The sequence below is a fragment of the Globicephala melas genome, chromosome 5 (genome assembly GCF_963455315.2).
Source record: "Globicephala melas chromosome 5, mGloMel1.2, whole genome shotgun sequence".
In the NCBI taxonomy this organism is placed as follows: Eukaryota; Metazoa; Chordata; class Mammalia; order Artiodactyla; family Delphinidae; genus Globicephala; species Globicephala melas.
This window is the reverse complement of record NC_083318.1, coordinates 30276561-30297597: the sequence shown is the minus strand read 5'-3', so window position 1 is coordinate 30297597 and position 21037 is coordinate 30276561. Positions and strand designations below refer to the sequence as shown.

The window sequence follows — 21037 nt, the reverse complement described above, 5'->3', positions numbered from 1 at the left end:
TAACAAGAAGTCTAGGCAGATGCAGTAGATCTAGATGTCCTCAGTGTCTTTTTTCCCTTTCCACTCTGCCATCCTTAGTATGTTGGTTTATAGAAACAAGATAACTTCTGTACCTGTAGACAGCAAGTCAAAGTTAAAAGCAGAAAGAAGGGAGAGGAAAGAAGATGGGGTTGTGGCATTGACCCCATTTCATTTTACATACCATTTGTCATAGCTGTTTTAAAAGACCATCTCTAATTTAAGGGAAGGCTAGAAAATGAATATTTAGCTTTGTAGCCTTCATGGTAGAGGCAGGCCAGAAAGAAGGGGTTTAGCATTAACTGGGTTTTAGGTAAGTCAACTTGAAACATCTATCACAATTCCCAAATCTGGCTGTGCACCAGAATCCCTTGCACAGATTGTGATCTTGAAACCCAACTTACTGAGCTAGAATAGAATCTCCAGGGTAGTCTTGGCACGCAATTGTGGGATCTTAGTTCCCTGACCAGAGATCGAACCCGGGCCCTCAGCAGTGAAAGTGCAGAGTCCTAACCACTGGACCACCAGGGAATTCCCTTGGAAATCTGTATTTCTGACTTGATCATGAGTGATGTCGGGTAGCAGATCCATATTCTACTGTAGTCCTTTTGTTTAACAAATGAGGAAAGCCTGTAGTCATTAATGTTAGAAACAGAGCTTGTCCTGAAGCTCAGTTTCTTCTGACTCTCAGTCTACCCTTCTCAGAACCAGGGCTTTCTGTCCCCTAGAAATTCTGTTTTCTTTCTTTCTTCTTTCAGCAGTCCTTTTACACATCAGCTTATCCTAAGGTCCCTCTGACTTAAGGATTTTGTGACTTTCGTGACAAAAAAAGAAGAAATTCAGCTAATTGCTGTCTTATTCTGAGATGGGACTGAATAGAACTAATTTATGCTGAGATGTAGGATCAGGGAAATGTAGGGCCACTTGGCTAAGGAATAGAATACCTGTGGGGGAGGGCCTATCGTTGAAGAAAATGTTGAATAAAGAGTAAGAACAATTACAAAATTAGCTTCTATTTGAATAAGTAGTAATTAAGCCGTTAGGCAGAGAGAAGGGGGTATACTTCCATTCTTTTAATTGTGATACTATACTGTGAAAGCCATAGTAAATATAATTTTAGAAGTTCATTTGTTAAGAAGTGGGTTTCTTTATTTTTTCCCTTTAGATTGGTAAATGACTTTTTTTTTTTTAAAACATCTTTATTGGAGCATAATTGCTTTACAATGGTATGTTAGTTTCAGATTCACAACAAAATGAATCAGTTATATATATACATATGTTCCCATATCTCTTCCCGCTTGCGTCACCCTCCCTCCCACCCTCCCTATCCCACCCCTCCAGGCGGTCACAAAGCACCGAGCTGATCTCCCTGTGCTATGCTAGCTATCTACCTTACGTTTGGTAGTGTATACATGACTTTTTAATTGTAGTTCAGAAGTTGACAAATTAAGTGTATCTCAGGTTAGTATGACCCATGCTCGTCACCATTTCAAAAGAAATAAAGAGGTTACTTTTAAAACGTACTTTAAATATTACAGAAGTTCCTAAACTTTCTCAGCTGATGTTTCTCAATATTTTTTCCAGTGCCTCAAGCTACTTAGTATTAATAGTTCACAAGGTTTTTTGACAGATGTCACTGTGTTTCTCTTGAAAATTTAAAACATCCCTTGGAACTCTGTGAGTTTGTTGCGAGGGCAACTTGGGTGCCTAATTACAAGGTTTGGGAACCATGGGTATACTGATTTTAATGTTCTAGAAAGACAAGCAATTTAATTGGTTTGGACATTTTAAAATTATATTGTCATATTAAAATGAGAATCTTAGGTATTAATCATAGTTTTGTGTGAAAATCAATCTTCGAGTAATTGACAAGAATGATTGCATTTTTATTACCTGGTTATATTAGTTTCATTTTCAGGTAGTATAATAAAAATTCTTAAGCAATTTGTGAAGGGTTAAGATCCAAAAGCATAAACCTGACTTAAGTGATTATCAAAAACACAGTGATTAATACATGCTGTTACTTTTAGGCAGTTGATGAGTTCATATTCAGAAACATAGAATAAAAGAGACATGTAAGTGTTATCTCATTTGCCTATATTTTATTATTATTTTTTAATTCTATTTATTTGGCTGCGTTGGGTCTCCATTGCTGCACTCGGGCTTTCTCTAGTTGCAGCGAGCAGGGGCAACCCTTCGTTGTAGCGCGCGGGCTTCTCACTGCAGTGGCTTCTCTTGTTGCAGAGCATGGGCTCTAGGCACGCAGGCTTCAGCAGTTGCAGCACGCGGGCTCAGTAGTTGTGGTGCACGGGCTGTAGGGTACACGGGCTCAGTAGTTGTGGCTCGCGAGCTCTAGAGCGCAGCCTCAGTAGTTGTGGCGCATGGGCTTAGTTGCTCTGCGGCATGTGGGATCTTCCCGGACCAGGGCTCAAACCCGTGTCTGCTGCATTGGCAGGCGGATTCTTAACCACTGCACAGCCACGGAAGTCCAGTTGCCTCTTTATTTTAGAAAAGCATGTTAGTACAATTCAGCACTAGAATTTCAGATTACTTTATTAAAAACATAGTGATGTATGTTTGGGGGGCTATGTTTAGTTGTTAACTTAGAGTGAAATTTTGGCTGGTGTTTAAAAGGTGTCATTATACCATTAAAATTTTTTAAACTGGCACTATAGGTAAATTTGTCAAGGTTCAGAAGCTCTTTCTTAGTTTGAGATGAAGTTGGCTGAGTAATACAACTTCAGTAAGGATCACATCTTGACAGCATATTGTAGAATAGTACTGAGTACAATTTTATTAAAAAACACTTAAAAATCTACTTATAAAAATAATAATAATAATAAACATTTATATAATCCTTATATAAAAATCCACAACATACATGACACTAAGGTATAACCACTGGTAAGTTAATATACATCTATCATCTCGGGGTGGTGATGTGCCTGAGGAAAAGCAAAATAGATCCCTATAGGAGGTGACTATCTGGATAAAGAAATACGAGTTAGAAGTAAGTTAGAAAACTACATTGGAGGTACAAATAGTACAGTTAAGAGATTATTTTCAGCTTTGGAAACTTGTGATGAGATTGCAGAGTTGTGAGATAGTAATAATTATGCTCCCTCACACTCGTACTCCTTCAGTTTTTCCAAAGCTACTCTTGAACCTTTTCATCTTTACTCAACTTTATACCTTCCACCTGTAAATTGTTCTATATTTACTCCTTCTTCAAGCTCAGAAGATGAGATGTCCATCTTTGTGACCACTTCCTTCAAAAGTTGACTTTATCAGTTGTCCCTTTTCTGTATCTCAGTTTCCCATTTTCTCCTGGGCTATGGCATTGGAAAAGTAAGAGGAAAAGACTTGAAGGAAAAACATAAGCTTGGTCCTGTATGTAATCAGCAGCCATCAGAAATTTTTAAACAAGGGGGCGACGCTATCAGATTTGTGTTTCAGATCTTCTGTGAGCAATGTGGTAGGTGGACTGCAGGAGGAAGAACTTGGAGACAGGAAGACCAGCTAGGAAGGAATTACTACAATTATCTAGATGAAGGATGCTGACACAGGTTGAGATTTATTTATACAGAAGACAGATGGCAAGAGATGATTTCAAGAATTCATTGATAAGGTTTATGAAGGAAAAGGAATAATAAAAGTTGACTTAAATTTTCTAGTTTGAACAACTTGAATGAGTAATGGTGTTATTAGTTGAGAATTTGCTAAACCTTCCTAGTTTCAAAAGAGTTTATGTACAGTTACTAAGGAGCTACTAAAAACTAACAGGGGAACTACCTTAATGCCAATAAATAAATAAATAGATAAACAGACAAATGATTTATTTTTGAATTGTAGGTTCTGTCTCTAAGTATACCATGTTTCATCTGTCAAATTCTCTTTGTGAAAAGGGTAGTTTTGTTGTTGTTGTTTTTGGCTGGCAGTTTTCTGTGGTCCTTCATATTTGTGGAACTTGTCTCCATTTATTTGACAAATACTTGAAAGCCAGCTATGTGACAGGTGTTTATTTTAGTGCTGGGAGATAAAATAGCAAGTAAAAAGACTTGATCCTTATCTTCATGAAGTTTGTAATCTTCTTGGGGAGGCAAACATTATCCAAATAAACACAAATAAATGTAAAATTGCTACTATTATTTAAGTATCATGAAGCAGAGATGTATAGTGCTTGGTGAGAGTACCCTAGGTATAGCGTACTCAGGAAGTTTTCCCTGATCTCTGATATGTGAGCTGCAATCTGAAGAATGAATTCTCCATGTATAAAATAAATTACAGATGAAATAAATATTTAAATGCAAAAAGGCAAAACTTTAAAACTTTTGAGAGAAAATACGGAAGAACCTTGGAGTTGGGAAAGATTTCTTAAGGACACCACACACAGTGCTAGCTAGCCATAAAGAATAAGCATGATAAGGTTTACTATCATCTAATTAAGAACTTTGTTTCATTGAAAGGCAACATAAAGAGAACAAAAAGACAAGCCATGAAACGGGAGAAAAAAATATTTTATAGTATTTTATCCAGAATATACAAATAACACATAAGATCAGTAAGGAAAAGACCAGCAACCCAAGAAAAAAATACATGAACAGGCATTTCACAGATGAAAGGAAAACATACTCGGTCTCATTAATAATCAGGGAAAAGCAACTTAAAACTAGAACGGGATATCTACTTATACCTAGCAGCAGGATGGTAAAACTTTGAAAGACCGACTATACCAAGGCATGGCAAGGATGTGGAATAACAGGAAACTCTTAGACAGTGTTAGGAGAAGGACCTATTGGTTCTGCATTTTAGGGAAATTTGGCATAAGTGGGATTGAAGGTAACCACACCCTGAAACACAGCTCTCCCACTTCTGTGTACTCTAGAGAAGTCCTTCTCATACTTTGTGAGTATGAATCACCTGGGGCCTTGTTAAAATGGAGGTTCTGATTCACCAGGTCTAGTAGTGCCTGGCCTAAGGATTTTATCAAGTTTCTGTATCAAGTGTTGCTAGCCCATAGAGTACGCTTTGAATAAGAGGGCCCTACGGCACCACTTCCTGTTTTAAATGTGTAGTACTTGTAGAAAATAACATTTTGCGGGAGGGATTCTGAGCTAAAGGGTCTAGTCTGTTCCCCAGGCCAAGGGACTCACTTCCCACAGGCCCCCAGGGCTGAGGGGATCCTCGTCCCTTGCTGTACAGCTACATACCCACTTTTGAGCTGTGGCACACACGTTGAGGAGCTCCACCCCCAGAGAAACTAGCACATGTGTACCAGGGACATGTTCATGAATATTCCTGTAGTACTGTATGTGAAAACATAAAATTGGAACCCAGAAGTCCATTTATGATAGAATGGATATCAGTATATCCTTCCAGTGGGCTACTGACCAGCAGTGAAAGTGATGAAATAGAGCTATACTCATTAACACAAATGAATCCCAGAAATGTAACAGGATTCATGGAAGAATATATGCAGTATGCTATTGTTATAAAGTTAAAAAAACACGCAAAAATAATGTTTAGGGATACTTATTTGTGTGGTAAACTAATAACAAAAGCAAGAGAATAAGGAACACAGTTCAGAAGGGAGGCAAGGGAATACCTTCCGTGAGGAGTACACCAAGAGCTTCAACAGTATTGGAAATGTTTTATTTTCACAGTTGGATGCTGAGTTCATGGGTGTTTCTTTATTAAGATTTTATAAATACATACACATATACGTATCACCTTTTATTTGTATCAATTATTTTATTAAAGAAAAAAATTTATTACATCTGCGGGGGAGCAAGTGTATTCCCCTTTAATGGGAGAGAGCATGGCAAGTTCAAGGGACTGAAAGACCAGTGAAGCTAGAGGAGAACCATGGGCCAGGAGGAGGCTGGGAACTCAGGATCATTCAGGGCCTCGTTGACCATGTTAAGAAGTGTTCAGGGTAAGATGTTTTGTCTTCACCCTCAACCACTGGCAGACTATTGAAGGACTGTAAGGAGGGTGATGCCGTGTATCAGGCTGGAGACTGGAGAACACAGAGGGCCGTGTTCAAACCTGAACTACTTATCTTAGACTTTGTGCTTGGAATTGTTTTTGAAAAATTACTTGTGGGAATAATTTGAGGCCTAGGGTGATGGAATTGTTCTCCAGAGAGGATTTATATTTCCTTCTGCCAGTTTCCTCCAGGTACTACCAGCCTGTGATCACATCCATCCAAGTCCCAAGTGTCTAGATGTACGGGACTGTGCATATGTTCTGAATCAAAGCTGCTGGCTTTTGTAAGGCTTAGCTTCCTGGTTTATCCTTAGCCCGAGGTTATAACCCTTCAGATACTATCCTAAAAGTGGAGGTATGGGGTGCTGAATCAGGTGCCCCATCTTGGGTGTGCTGTAGGAGATGTCTTGCTTCCCGTGCTCTGCAAGGCTACAGAAAACAGCAGATCAGGTTTTCAACAGATAACCACAGGATGAAAGCAGCTCTGAGTGTTAGGCTTATTTCTCTGAGTTTTCAATTTCTTACAGATTTTCACCCAGAGATTCATTAATATCATGTTAGATCTTTGATTATTTTAAGAAGATCTTTTTAAGTATAGTTTTTAAAGTTACCTTTAGTAGAAGGTTTGATCCTAATTACCTAGATCATCATTACCAGAGGCAGAAATATCTTCTATATTTTTAGACAGTGTCTTTCAGTTTCTTATTATGAGCAAAGGTAAAGTTAATATATTTACTGTCTTCCACACCCCTTTCCTTTTTTATATCACTCAATTTTAGGTGATTATATCTTAATTTTTACTTTGTACTGTTAAATATATTCATCGCTCTGTTACTTTAGCATTTTTAATGATTTCACCAGTTATCTAATGCTGGTTTAAAACAAAAATTATTTATTATTTTTCATAGTTCTGTGGGTTGTTTGGACAGTTCCTCTGCCCGTTTTCTTGGACTCATGTGACTTCATTTAGCTGGAGAGTTGGCTGGGCTGGAGGATCGTAGACTTCACTCATATGTCTAGCAGTTGGTGCGCACCGTTCAGTGGGGGCACCTAGGTTTTTCTCCACATGATTAGATTAGCTTCCTTATGTCAGAGGTCCCCAACCCCCCGGGCTGCCTACTGGTACTGGTCCGCGGCCTGTTAGGAACCGGGCCACACAGCAGGAGGAGAGTGGCAGGCAAGTGACCGAAGCTTCATCTGCGGCTCCCCACCACTCCCCATTGCTTGCATTACCACCTGAACCATTCCCCCGTCACCCAAGGCCTTGGAAGAATTGTCTTCCACGAAACTGGCCCCTGGTGCCAAAAGGTTGGGGACCGTTGCCTTACGTGATGGTCTCAGGGCAGCATTTCAAGAGCAGAAAGGCATAAGCTGTAGTACCTCTTGAGACTTGAGGTCTTGGACTTGTACACCATTACTTCTGCCACGTTCTGTTGATTAAAGCTAGTCGAAAGTTTAGCCTCAATTCAGGGAGTGGGAAAATAGATTCCACTTCTCAATGAGAGGAACTGCAAAATATTGTGACTGTGTTTTCGGTCTCACAATGATGTTTGTCCTTCCTAAAAATGATGTGGCAATTAACGTATTTAGACTACCTTCCACCTTCTTTCTCCATTCTCATATTTATATCATTTGTACACTATTGGGAAATGTATCACATTTTGTTCTGTCACTATATTCTTGCATTTGTTTCGGTCTTAGACCTAACTTTGTTCATATATATATATGAACATGTCATACATATATACACATATGTACATGTCTGTATGTGTATGTATACTATTGTGTAAGTTTAAGATGTGCAACATGATGATTTGATATACATATTTATTGCAAAATGATGACCACAGTAAGGTTAGTTAATACATCCATCATCTCTCATAATTACCATTTTTGTGTATATGGTGAGAATATTTAATATCTACTGTTTGAACAGCTTCCAAGTATATGATAACAGTATTGTTAACTGTAGTCACTGTGCTATACATTAGAGCTCCAGAACCTACTCATCTTGTAACTGAGAGTTTGTACTCTTTGACCAATATCTCCCTATTTCCCCTGCTTCCCTGCTTCTGGCAACCAAAACTTTCTATTTCTGTGAGTTCGGCTTTTTTAGATTCCATATGTAAATTACACCATGCATTATTTGTCTTTGTCTGATTTGTCTCAATTAGCGTAATAACCTGAAAGTCCCTTCACGTTGTCACATGGCAGGATTTCCTTCTTTTTTATGGCTGAATGATATTCCATTGTGTGTGTGTGTTTTCTTTATTTCCACATTTTCTTTATCCATTCATCCATTGTATATATGTCTGTATATATACACATACACACATGCATGTATTGATATATGCATACACATACATACATACATGTATATATAAATATATACACCACATTTTTAAAGTCCATTCATCCATCAGTGGACACTTACGTTGTCATCATAGGTTTTTCAGTTATCTCTTGGTTGGCTGAAGATGATCCTGTAGGTCAGGCAGTTTGAGCTATCAAAAAGGCCGACTATGAATCACATGTACTTTATTCCAGAGGTCCAACCTAATGTTACTGTCAGGCCCTTACTTAGTTACCTGTGAGATATGGGATCTGATTAGAAACAGCAAATGAAAAGTGGCAGTTTACAATACAAAATGGGATCTGAGCTAATAGAAACATCTATATAATTCATGAGTCACATTACTGCAGAAGCAAATAACCTCTGTTCATCTTATCTATCTAAGGTACCATTGCACAGTACAATAATTAGTATTAATAATAGTGATCATTAGTTAGTAAAGAAAAGCTGTTTGGGGTTCATTTTGTTTAAGAAGGTATGGAAGCTTGTGAAATGTTTTAGGAAAATTGCCATTAAAGACTTCTAAAAACATTTAGTGAATAAGTTTTTAGTTTTTTTGAAAATCATTTCTTTGGACCCATTATCTTCTAGGTATAGATATAGTAGGTAAATGTGATGCTGCTGAAGTTTCTTACAAGAACTTCAGATTAACTGTATTTTGTTAGTATTTTAATATATTTCAAGCTTACTGCTGTGGATGAAATAGTTTCTTGTCTTCAGTTGCAGATACTTTGTCCTGTTCTGTAATGCAAAATGTTCAGCCTCCCAAGTCCAGCCCAGTAGTATCCGCTGTTTTGTCAGGAGCCTCGTCAACAAGAACGCCTCCTGCTGCAAGTCGCCCAGTTGAGCCTTTGGCCTCACTTGCACGGCCGTCAGAGCTATTACAGCAGAAAGGTATTTGAAAAATTTATTATACTGTATATATTGTACATATAAATACGCACACAGTAATTCAAATAGCTGAATTTAAAAAGTCAAACTGATTAAGCATAATTTATGGAAAATATGAGAAAAAGTAATTTATAATCTCAATTCAAACACTATTTTTTAATATATTCCAGTCTCTGTTTATGATTTTATATAATTATGTTACAGAATTTTGTTAAATCTGTTACATATTTTATATCATTGCAATCATAGTTTACATACCATTTTGTATTTTGCTTTTACATTTATTAAATTATGCAGTTCTTCATATATCTCTGTACAGTTTTATAGTCATGGCTAATTCATTATGTCATTGTATTATAATTTACTACTCCATCCCTCCATTATGGACCATTTATTTTCTATTTTTTAAAGGTTATTATAGTTTCTTTTGGGATGAAACACCCAAGATTTCCTTGTTTTGTGAATTTCCATATCCTATTTGATGATTTCTTTGCTTGTCATTATTACTAATGGAAAGTAACTTTTGACCCAATTTTGAGAATGAGAGGATGAAAATGAAATTGTAAGCCACACTCTTGCATCATTGACAAACAATATGGTTTATTTGTTTGCTTGTTTAATATTCTCCGTGTGTTAAATAAGTGACAGGTGACTGAAATGTGTTGTTTTGACCATTTCCCCACATTGCCTTTTCTTTTGGTTGTATTCTTGATTGTTCTCTGTCTGGCTAAAATTCCAAATCTATTGATGTTTCAGGTTAATATACTGTATTTTTCATATGATGAGAGATAACTGTTTTTAGGAAAATGTAGTTTGTATTTCCAGCACAATCATTAGTAATATTTTAGGGACTATATTCACTATGTAGTGACGGCCCCTCACCTTGAGAAGAACTCTCTTATGTTCTGAGACTTGGAAAAAGCAACATAAATCCTTAGGCTGATCTCATTGCTTATATCTGCTGAGTGTTCCTGTGGTCAACAGAGGCTTTTCTATCCTTTGATCAGATTATACATTATAGATTTCCTTATTTGTTTTTTTTTTTTTTTAGGAAAACCAACTGCAGCACCAGAAAGTGTCCACTGATTCCCAACAAGCCAGTGGGTGTATTAGGAATAGAATCTAGTTATTATAAGCATTTACTTTCAAAGTGAGGGGCTGGTAGGAAAGTTGTACTTATCATGAGTAGAAGAAACTTAGGGGTACATAGGAGCCCTAACTAAATGAGTGATGTCTTTCCTCTACATTGATGATTACCTTCCAGATGTTAAGATATATATGCTGCTTGTTTTGGCCCTTTACATTGCCCCCGCTAATTTATTTTTTCCTATTATATTTTTCTTTTGACCATTTTAGTTTAAATACCATCCTATCATCTTACTGTATCATTTTGTAAACCACTTTCCCACTAAATAATTATTATTATGTTTCCTTTTTCTTACTAATAAGATAGATTTGAAAAGAGAAGGAACTATCGTTTATCGAGCAGTTACAATGTGCCAGATACTTCATATTTATTATCTCATTTAATCCCCTTACCAGTTCTACTAGGTAGACATTATCTTGGTTTTACAGGTGAGAAAAGTGACATTCACAAAGATTAGGTAACTTGCCCAAGATTATAAATTAGTAAATAGCAGAGTAAAAGATTTTTCTTTCTTCTTTTGGCCACACCACACAGCATGTGGGATCTTAGTTCCCCGCCCAGGGATTGAACACGTGCCCCCTGCAGTGGAAGCACAGCATCTTAACCACTGGACTGCAGGGGAAGCCACCAGAGTGAAAGATTTTCAACTCAAACCTTTCTATTTTGTGCTCTTTCTATAAATGAGGCTGAATTATTGTTTTTGTTGGCTGTTAAACTCTTGATTTACCTAAGGTAAACTCCTTGAATAAGTAACAGGAAAGATAATGCTGGAGACCTTTGAATTGCAGCTTTTATTGTTCCTTTTTCTGAAGTAGGAGATTGGTCACTTAGTGGTCTCATTGCCTTTGGGTAGATCTGGATACACACAGAGATGCATATGAGTTATGGCCCCATGTACGTTGTGCAAACTGTAGTTTACAGGACTGACGCCCCTTGTGTGCAGGGTACAGCTGTGTAGGGCATGCTGTGGGTCTGATAAGACTACGAAAGTATTGATACATAAAAGAGGTTAGTCTTTTTCTCCTGTGTATGAAGAGTGTTGCCTGCCATAAAGCAAAGAATGTTGAGCCACCAAGCCACTACAAAGCTGCCGCCAGCAGTGAGCCCTGAGGGAACTCAGGATGGAGACAAACTGCCAAGCCCTGAGCCACTGCAGCCAACCCCGCAGCAGTGCCCCCGAGGGGACTCAGGATAGGAAAGAACAGAACACCACCCTAGAGAGCTATGGTACCTATGAAAGGAATCATTTCAGTGATCCCAGGCTCTTGCATCTTCCCATACACAGAAGAGTGCTAAGTTCACTGGCTTGAGAACCTGATTTTCTTTAATTAATGGTCATCTTTTGATGTTCCGACTCCCTGGTCTTTTTTGCAAAACCTCTGTATGTCCCGGCTCCTCCCTTACCTCTTCGGAGCCATTCCTCAGAGCTGCCTAAGAGGCTGTCTTCCAGGCTTGAAGTCCTCAGAAAGTCCACCAAATAACACAGTTCTCAACTTTTAGGTTGTGCTTTTTTTTCAGTTGACATTCCCAGCTTCAAAGACACCCTTTCTGAGCTATTCTCTCAGCATTTTTTACTGGTTTTTACAGGAGAGGCTTCAAATTTTTGCTTGCATATCTATCTCCTAAAAATTTTTCGAAAAAACTGTAACTACTTGAACATTTTTAGATTGACATCTAAAATTTTTCACCAAAAGTTTAAATACTTGCAGTTATATAATTTTCAACATACTGCGTATGTTGACTTTTAAAAAAAGATGTTATGTTTTTCTGTGTATCCACTGGAATGAAGCCTGTCATCCTTTAAAAGATAGTGAAGGGACTTCCCTGGCAGTCCAGTGGTTAAGATTCTGTGCTTCCAGTGCAGAGGCTGCAGGTTTGATCTCTGGTCGGGGAACTAAGATCCCACATGCCGTGTAGTGAGGCCAAAAGATTAAAAAAAGAAAAAAAAGAAAGAAAGAAAGTGAAATTAGCCCTTCTTTAACATTTAGAAAGTTTACATTTTTCCTTTTTCTTCTTAACATCCCTTGAATGTTTCCCTTGAATGTAGTAACAATATAACATATTCTTAAACTAGAAACTCTTTTATCACTCTATCATGCTTTTCTGCTACAATAATGTTATATATAATTGAAATTTAAAAATATTGTCTATAACCATAAGTGTCTAAACATTAACATTTTTTCTTCTGGATTATTCTATCAATACAATTATTGTTAGTATCTAGTGGGTCAAAACAACATAAACATCGTGAATTTTGGTATTTTTTTAATGGAAAGTACATTGTTATTGGAAATACATCTTTCATTGAGATAAATGGCTTTCCCTCCGTCCCACCATAGCTTTCTGTACGTGAATTGCATGATTCATTATTAGAATAATAAACTTTAGAAAAACTTCATTCATAGTTTTTATTTGCATATATATGATTACTGAGAAACTTTGTTCATGTAAAGTAGATAGGAATGGTATTGGAAGGGTTTTATTAAAGCAGTATTGTTCTATAAAGTTTTTTAACCTTCTGAGTTACATGTGAGAAATTTTTATTGTTGTTGGTTGAATTTTATTTTCCAGATTGTAGATAGTTGGTAGCATTATTATTTCATGTAGCAGTTTACAATTTTAAAATACCTTTAAGTTTTATTATCTCACTTGATCATCATGTGAAGCAGACATATCATATTACACCTTTATTTTATAGATGAGGAAACTGAGGTTTAGAGAGGTTAGGTGTTTTGCCCAAAGACATAGAAGTTCCCAAAAGGGATACCAAGACCCAGTGCAGATCTTCTGCTTCCAAACCCAGTGTTTGTTTTACTGAGTTAGCAATTATTCAAAATATTATGAATTTTATTATATCATTGCCAGTAAAATATCACATACTTTAATGTATTTTTATCAAAAACTTCAAGCTGTGATGTAAGTCATTTATCTCACGGATGGCATCTCCATATAACCTAATTGGCAAAGGCAGTCCTCATCTTCAAACCAGTGACACAAATTTTATTCTTTGTCAAAAAGCCTGATTTAATTTTTTAATTCAGAGAAACGTGTTCCTAAAGTTTCAAGGTGTATCATAAATTCCGCTGAGAAGTAAATTGCATCCTACATCTCCTAAGCCAAATTAGTAAGAGCATCAAATTTAAATGTCAGAGATTATTCTTCTTTATAGTATAGGTTATAAAAACTAGGCAGTGAGTCAGTATGCTGCTTCTCATTGCCAAATTTGAAATAAAGCATTGTAATATGTACCTAATATTAGGCTATTTGGGAAGCAAGGATTATATTAAAAAGCACTGTATTCCTGTGGTAAATATATGCATAGTGTGTATCAAACTCTGTTATTTGGCTTTTTTTAGTATTTAAATAGGAATCAAGCATAAAAATTAGAAATAACTCTTAATTTCATCATATATCATAATAAAAATGTTCCCATGTATTTTATTATATACATATATATATATATACACACACACACATATATATATATACTACTAAGTACTAATAGGTTTACCTGCTAGTAAATTTTTGTTTTGTTTTGTTTTTGGTTAAAAGGAGGTAGAAAGCATTAAGTACTATATAAAGTATAAGGGGATATGAAATGATTATAACCATTATAAATATTTTATGATAAAATAGGTTGTAAAGTACTTTATTGAACATCTCATAGCTTCTGAAAAAAACATGTAGAATTTTTACCTATGAGTTTTATCCAGTGTCTCTTGAAAAAGACTGGTAGGCCTAGAAATGTTCTACTTATTTTTAAAAGAACTAGTATTACTAAGAATATTATTCAGGTTGGTAGAAGGTTCTTTTTCTAACTAATGACTTGTCCTAGGGATAAATGTTAAGAATAGTTGAAAATAATTGTTTTTAATTAAATATATACAAAAACATGTTTTTAAAGTTCAATAGTAATAGTAGTGGGCTTCTCTGGTGGCACAGTGGTTGAGAGTCCGCCTGCCGATGCAGGGGACGCCGGTTCGTGCCCCGGTCCGGGAAGATCCCACATGCCGCAAAGCAGCTGGGCCCCACGAGCCATGGCCGCTGAGCCTGCGCGTCTGGAGCCTGTGCACCGCAACAGGAGAGGCCACAACAGTGAGAGGCCCGCGTACCGCAAAAAATAAATAAATAAATAAATAAAAGTAATAGTCGTGAATACTTGTATAGTATTTACTATATTTCAGGCACCATTCTAATAAGATTTAAAATATATTAATTCATTTAATCCTCCCAGCAGCTGTTTGAGGTAGTTATTACCCCACCTTACAGATGATATAAATGAAGAACAGAGAGGTTAGTAATTTTGCCCAAGGACACACAGCTAGTAAGTGGTATTACATGGAATAGAACCCAGAGACCCCATCTTTATCCATAATGTCCTGCTGCTTGTCTGTTCAGTATTTCTTATTGTTTTTGCTTTGTTCTCATGTGACTCTTTCAAAAGCAATGGATTCTTTGGCAGTAGTGGTTGGGGCCTTCACACATGCAGAATCATTAAATAAATTTATCATTACTGCCGCCACCCTACTTTCCACTATTTCTGAATTAATAAAGCCAACCCTATTTCTAATATGTTTCATTTTTAACTGCAGCATGTATGGCAAGGTAAAAGATAGTCTGTAGATCTAGGGTGCCTTGATCAATCATTTAAAGAAGAAGGAAGCTTTCCTAGTAAGATTTAGGATAAGTTAAGGTAATGTGTTTCCTTTGTAAAGTGAGAAAAAGTCTGTTCTTAACACAGGTACTTTCTTAGGTGGATAAGATGTAGGAAAGAGAGTACTGTGGAGAGTGATTCCCTTAAAAGCCTTCTTTCGTGGGAACCCTTGCAAAGTCTTCTAGTGTGTGTACCTAGTTAGAAGACCAGATTAGGAAAGGTAACAGTTTCTCAAAAGTCTGAACTCTTGAATTTAAAAAAGCTAACCTCCACAAGGGGTTTGTTTTCTCTTAAGACTAGTTTTATTTATTCCCAGTGGAACAGTAAAGATGCCTTTTATTAAGCAACTCCAACTCTCCTGGAGAAATTGGCCTGAAGGTACTTTAATGATAGGTAGTTTAAACAGAATGTCTTTTTAAAAATATTGGGGCCGTGTCAGTAACAGGCTCTTCATCATGTCATTCAGTCTGTGAAATAGCGTCCCGCCTCTTGGTTTTCTAGATCCATACCTTGGAAGCTCTGCTTAAGACAGAATGAATTGAGGGTGTGGCATTCCTTCCTTGTTTGGTGGTGATGGCTGGGGTGGGAGGTACCCCAGGACATTTCGACATGTGCTGTATACAACCTAGAGCAGGGCATTTAAATGTCAATTGATTGTTATTCTGGAGCTCTTACCATTCTTCTGTGGATGAACTAAAATATCATGTCCTTCTGCTGTTAGTATTCCCAAGTTTTTAACAAAGTTTACTTAAACGAGCAAAGGAAGGCTAAATTCTGAGCCTTAAATATTGAGTCGCAGTTGGGAAGAGCTTAAATCTTGATACTTTCATCTCCGGCACTTCTCAAAAAGGATTGCATCTTTTTTTTAGGACAGTAAAATTAAGTATGTTGTGTGACATTCTGTTAATACAGTAAGTTGGCAACCACTGTATAATCTAAAATGATATTGTAATAAATAATATTACTCTGTTCTTATTTATAGGTTTGTTCCAGTGCATTAAGTAGTTGCTCTATAAATTTTTCTTTAATCATTGGATAGCCATCTCATTTGCTTCCAATTAAGCATTGGATATTTTTCCAATAATATGTGGTATCTGTTTTTATTCAGTAAATCTGGAAAAAGAGAGGAAAATATTTGTCTTATAATACATATAGGTTTGCCCTATGCTTTGGCTTCTTTGATTAGAGTCAGCAGTCTACAGAATGATTCAGTCAGGAAAAGAATGGATTTTCTTCCTGTTTTTTGGCCTCTCTTAGCTTAGCACAGTAAATGTAATTTCTTTTTTTTCTTCTTTCTCTTATTTCTGCTTATTATATACATACATACATGTGTACTTTTTAAAGTGCAATGCTAATTGGCATTTTGGGAAAGTACTTGTTTTTAAAGAAGTTCTTAAATTGAAGAATTTCTTTTCTATAAAATCTTTTTTACTGTTAACTTATGTCTGTTATAAACTTCTTAATATATTTAACCTAAGGTCTAATATTAGTCAAATTTTCATTTTAACTAGGCCTTTATTAGAGGAACATGCCACTCTGAATTTGGTCTTTCAAGGTACCAAGTTTATTTTTTGTGTTGCCTGAACTTATTTTACATTGATTTTTACTTTCTCAGATGAATTTGTGATAACTGCCATTTTATCTGTATTTAAAACATGTTTCAGCAAAGCTATCAGATTTTTCCATGACTTCTTTAGTCATGAGGATCAAAGCTTCATTCATATACAGTTTAACCTTTGCTCTCTTCTAAGTTCAGATTTTAATAGCTTTTTTCTTACTATAGGCATGAGTTATGTTTCTCCATGCTAATTTAAAAGGTCATCTGGGGCTTCCCTGGTGGCGCAGTGGTTGAGAGTCCGCCTGCCGATGCAGGGGACACGGGAGGGGACACGGGTTCGTGTCCTGGTCTGGGAAGATCCCACATGCCGCGTAGCGGCTGGGCCTGTGAGCCATGGCCGCTGAGCCTGCGCGTCCGGAGCCTGTGCTCCGCAGCGGGAGAGGCCACAGCAGTGAGAGGCTTGCGTACCGCAAAAAAAAAAAAAGGTCATCTGAAAGAAACAATGAAGAGAACATCAGAGGTCTACCACATGATTTTTTCGGTGAGGCACGGCTTCATTGTGCTTCCAATATTGTGAAATGTTCTTGAAAATCCACACTATGTTACTGTTTTTTCAAATTGAGCTATAAGATTTTTCTTTGTAAGGATGTTTATTTTTATTTATGAAGCGTTTGCATTTTGTTAAGTCTTAAAAATTTTCCCCCTTAGAAGTTTTGTGGATGTTAATTTTTTTGTCTTGATTTTGCTAGATTAATCAAATAATAATATGCAATCAACTTTTTTTTTTTAAAGGAAAGTACTATACAGTTACCAGTTGTTGGGCCTTTTCCACAGACTCTGCTTTCTCTTGCTGTATCTCACACTGAGGACTAGTCTCATTCACCTACTTCAGACTCACATGTAGGCATTAGTCTGATGCTGAGATGATTGGCCATCTCAGAAAATTTACTTTTCTGTAATTGTCTCACTTGTAGGGCCACAGTTAATAAGCCTTTTTTTTTTTTTGAGCATCTACTCTGAGCAGAGAACTATGCTCAATACAGTTCTTTCCTTTAACTGTCATTGTTTTTCCGTTATGAGAACTGAGTTACCAGCAGGGTGGCATTAGCAGAAGGAAGGTACCACGTATCTGTACGTGTGTTGTGTGCTGTATAAATTCATTTTAGTAGAAATGATCACTGCTCACCAAGAATACACAGTCCCAAAGGAAGTATACCACAAGGGCCCCAAGGTCAAAGAAGGTAAACATGTACAGAGCTCAGTAAAATGTTCAGAGAGTATCAGTGCAGTTTCCTAAATATTAACAGTGTCAGACATGGTCCTTTTTATTTTTTTACACTTAGACCAATTAGTTCATATTAAAGCTGCTTTTACTAAACTGCTTCGCAGAGATTTTCTAACGGTTTGTTTCGGTTTTGATAATAAGTTAGCTGATATTAATATGCATGCTGGGATATTCTTCGGAATGTCAGAGTTCTTTCTCACTTTTAATGCAATGTCAGAATTTTATTTCTCATCTCTCCTGTTGGTTTGACTCTTGTGTTTGTGCTTTCCACTTTACAGGCATGCAGTATGGTGAATATGTTAATAATCAAGCTAGCTCCGCACCAACTCCCTTGTCATCCACTTCCGATGATGAGGAAGAGGAGGAGGAGGATGAGGAAGCAGGTCTGCTTTAGCTTTACACCAGTTCTTGACCTTTCCCTGCTCGAGTTTTCTTTTTATGTCCACAGTCTTACTGGTCCTTAAAAAATGTGTCTTTGCAGATTTAGCTCAATAGCTTGGTTTCAGTTATAGAAGGTTGGGTCACTCGAAATGAGGAGTTTTGCATGTTTATTTGTTTTGTGTTTTCTCCTTTGGACCCCTCTACCGTTTTGTAAGTAATGCATTTTTCACGAAGATAGAGTGCTTTCTTCTTTCCGAAGCGCATTTTCTCTCGTGCCACATGCAAAAGAATGAGTCCTGACTGAAGCTTTTGGCTGATGATTGCTGTAGCACCCTTTTAGGACTCCTTTTAGGAATGTTTTATTTTCTGCTTTGCATGCTACTTTAGTCTAACCAAAATGAATCATGTGGACTTCATAAAAGTGAAAGAGAAATAGGACATTGTTCCTCTGAAGTCCTTGTGGCCTTTTCTGTCATATATTTAGAAGACCCCCAATTTTTAGTTATCTTCCTGCTTCATGAAGTAGTACTTCACATCATGCTAGGTGAAGAAACTGTGCATGCGATTATGTGTTGCAGGCTGTTTAATATCTTTTTCTGCCTTTGATAAGTATAACTGTTGAGTATTAAGCTACTCAGTTCGTCCATTAATTCTAATCGTTTGACTGAACCAATAAGTGATGATCTTTCAGGTTATTATACATGACCATGATTCTCTTTCTGTTATCTTTATAATTGAGTGGAAGGATTTGCTCTGTAAACAATCCGCTTAACTAAAAGTTTCCACTTCCTTTGCATTTTTTAAATATTTAAATCCTTATGCATGATTTGAGGTGGTGGGTTGAAAATAGAGGGTTCCAGATGGAGAGTAATTTTTCTTACCTTAAAAATCTACATACCCATTTATCTTTCTGAATTTGGGGTAATTTTTTATTTTATATAATTTCAATCTTATAGAAGAGTGAAAGAAACTACCGTATACACTTTACCATTTTTGCCGCAGTTGCTTCTCTCTATAAACATTTTTTCCTACGTCATTTGAAGGTGGAGATATCATGAACCTTTACCTCTAAATACTCCAGTATGTATTTCCTGACTGTAAGGACAGTGCCTTACATAACATAAACACAATACAGTTGTCAAGAAATTGAGCACTGTTGCAGTAATATCTGTTACACAGTCCATAGTCAAACCTCAACAGTTGTCTCAGTAAGATCTTTTATAGCTGTTTCCATGGCCCAGGGTCATGCACTGAATTTAGTCGTCATTTCTGTTTAGATTCCTTCAACCTAGAACAGTCCCTTAACCTTTCTTTCTCTTTCTTGACTTTGACATTTTTGAATAATAGAGGCCAGTTATTTTGTAGAATGTCCCTCAGTTTGGGGTTATCTGGTGTGTACTTGTGATTAGATTCAAATCATGCGTTTTTTGGCAAGATTACCACTGAAGTAATGTTGTATTCTCAGTACATTGTGTCCGAGGCACATGTTGTTGATTTATCCCCATATTGATGATGTTAACTTTGATCACTTGATTAAGATGGTGTCTGCCAGGTTTCTCAACTGTAAAGGTACTTCTTTTTTCCATTGAAATTAATAAGTGATTTGTGGGGAAATTCTATGATACTATGTAAATTTCCTGTTCTTTATTTTAAACCGTCACTCACTAGTTTTAACATTCGTTGGTGATTTTCTAGTTCCAACATTCCTTCTATATTTATGAGTTGAGGTTTCATTGTGAAGAAGAGCTTTCTCTTCTCCCTTGTTGATTGCTTTGGGTTCATATTGACTCATGGATTCTTATTTTATTCAGTGGGTAATAATCCATTACTGTCATTAGTTATTTTGATAGCAACTTGTCCTGGCCAGTAGCAGCTCCTTCAAACTGTCTTTTTTAAATGTTCCCATGAATCTTTAAGCACTTATTTTAAGTACCTTAAGTCCTCGATAAGATGTTCCTAGCTCATCTTGTATTTGGGCTGCTGCAAGCCTGGGACAAACCATTTCCTTTAGTCCTGGTGCGTATAGTAGAGAAGGGTGTTTTAGAAACCAAGATGTGATTGTAATGTGTGGTCATTGCTAATGATGGGCCATTGCTCCCAGGTCCTGAATTACTATTATTATTTAATGTATATATTATTCAGATCCTACATATGTCTCACTTTTTAATTTCATGATCCTTATTTTACACATTTCAAAAATGTGGTTTTTTGCGTAATATTTGTCAGCCTAAATTACTCCCGTTTTTGTTCTGCTTACAATTAGGTGCAGTGGTTAAAAACCCCTTTTCCTTAGACAGAAAAAAAAATTGGAAAATCAAAAAGGTTTAGCATTAATGGCTTTTCTCCTATCACCTTATCTTATTTAACTACTTTTTTTCTTGAATATATTACAGATTAAAACTCCCTAAATTCTTAACTCACAGCATTTAGATTTTAATAATACCTAACATTTTTGAATACTTACTGTGTGCCAGATGCAGCACTAAAGAGCTAAAAGCTGTGGGGTTTTGTGTCTTTTCTTCTAAATTCAAATCCGGACTTTGTCACTTATTAGCTTTGTGACCTTAGACAAGTTTCTTAAACTCATTGAGTCTCAATTTACTCATATGTAAATGAGGAATAATAACAGTAACAATTACATATGGTCGTTTTGAGGATTGAAGGTATTGTTCGTAAAGAGCTTAGAACAGTGTCTGGCAAATGGTAAAATCTCTCAAAAAAAAATTAGGTGTGGGCTTCCCTAGTGGCGCGGTGGTTGAGAG

At 36.6% G+C, this 21037-nt stretch overlaps 1 protein-coding gene across 4 annotated transcripts in view; it reads left to right on the top strand.

Annotated features, from left to right (window-relative positions):
• SEC24B (SEC24 homolog B, COPII coat complex component) overlaps positions 1 to 21037 on the top strand; it is a 94720-nt gene that overhangs the window by 22997 nt on the left and 50686 nt on the right. For 2 of the 4 annotated variants that reach the window (XM_030864089.3, XM_030864088.3), the window contains exons 3-4: positions 9080 to 9253; positions 18173 to 18277. In XM_030864089.3, the coding sequence (XP_030719949.1) occupies positions 9080 to 9253; positions 18173 to 18277 (279 nt within the window). The remainder of the gene's footprint in view (positions 1 to 9079; positions 9254 to 18172; positions 18278 to 21037) is intronic. The other 2 variants (XM_030864092.3, XM_030864090.3) reach the window with 1 other exon arrangement.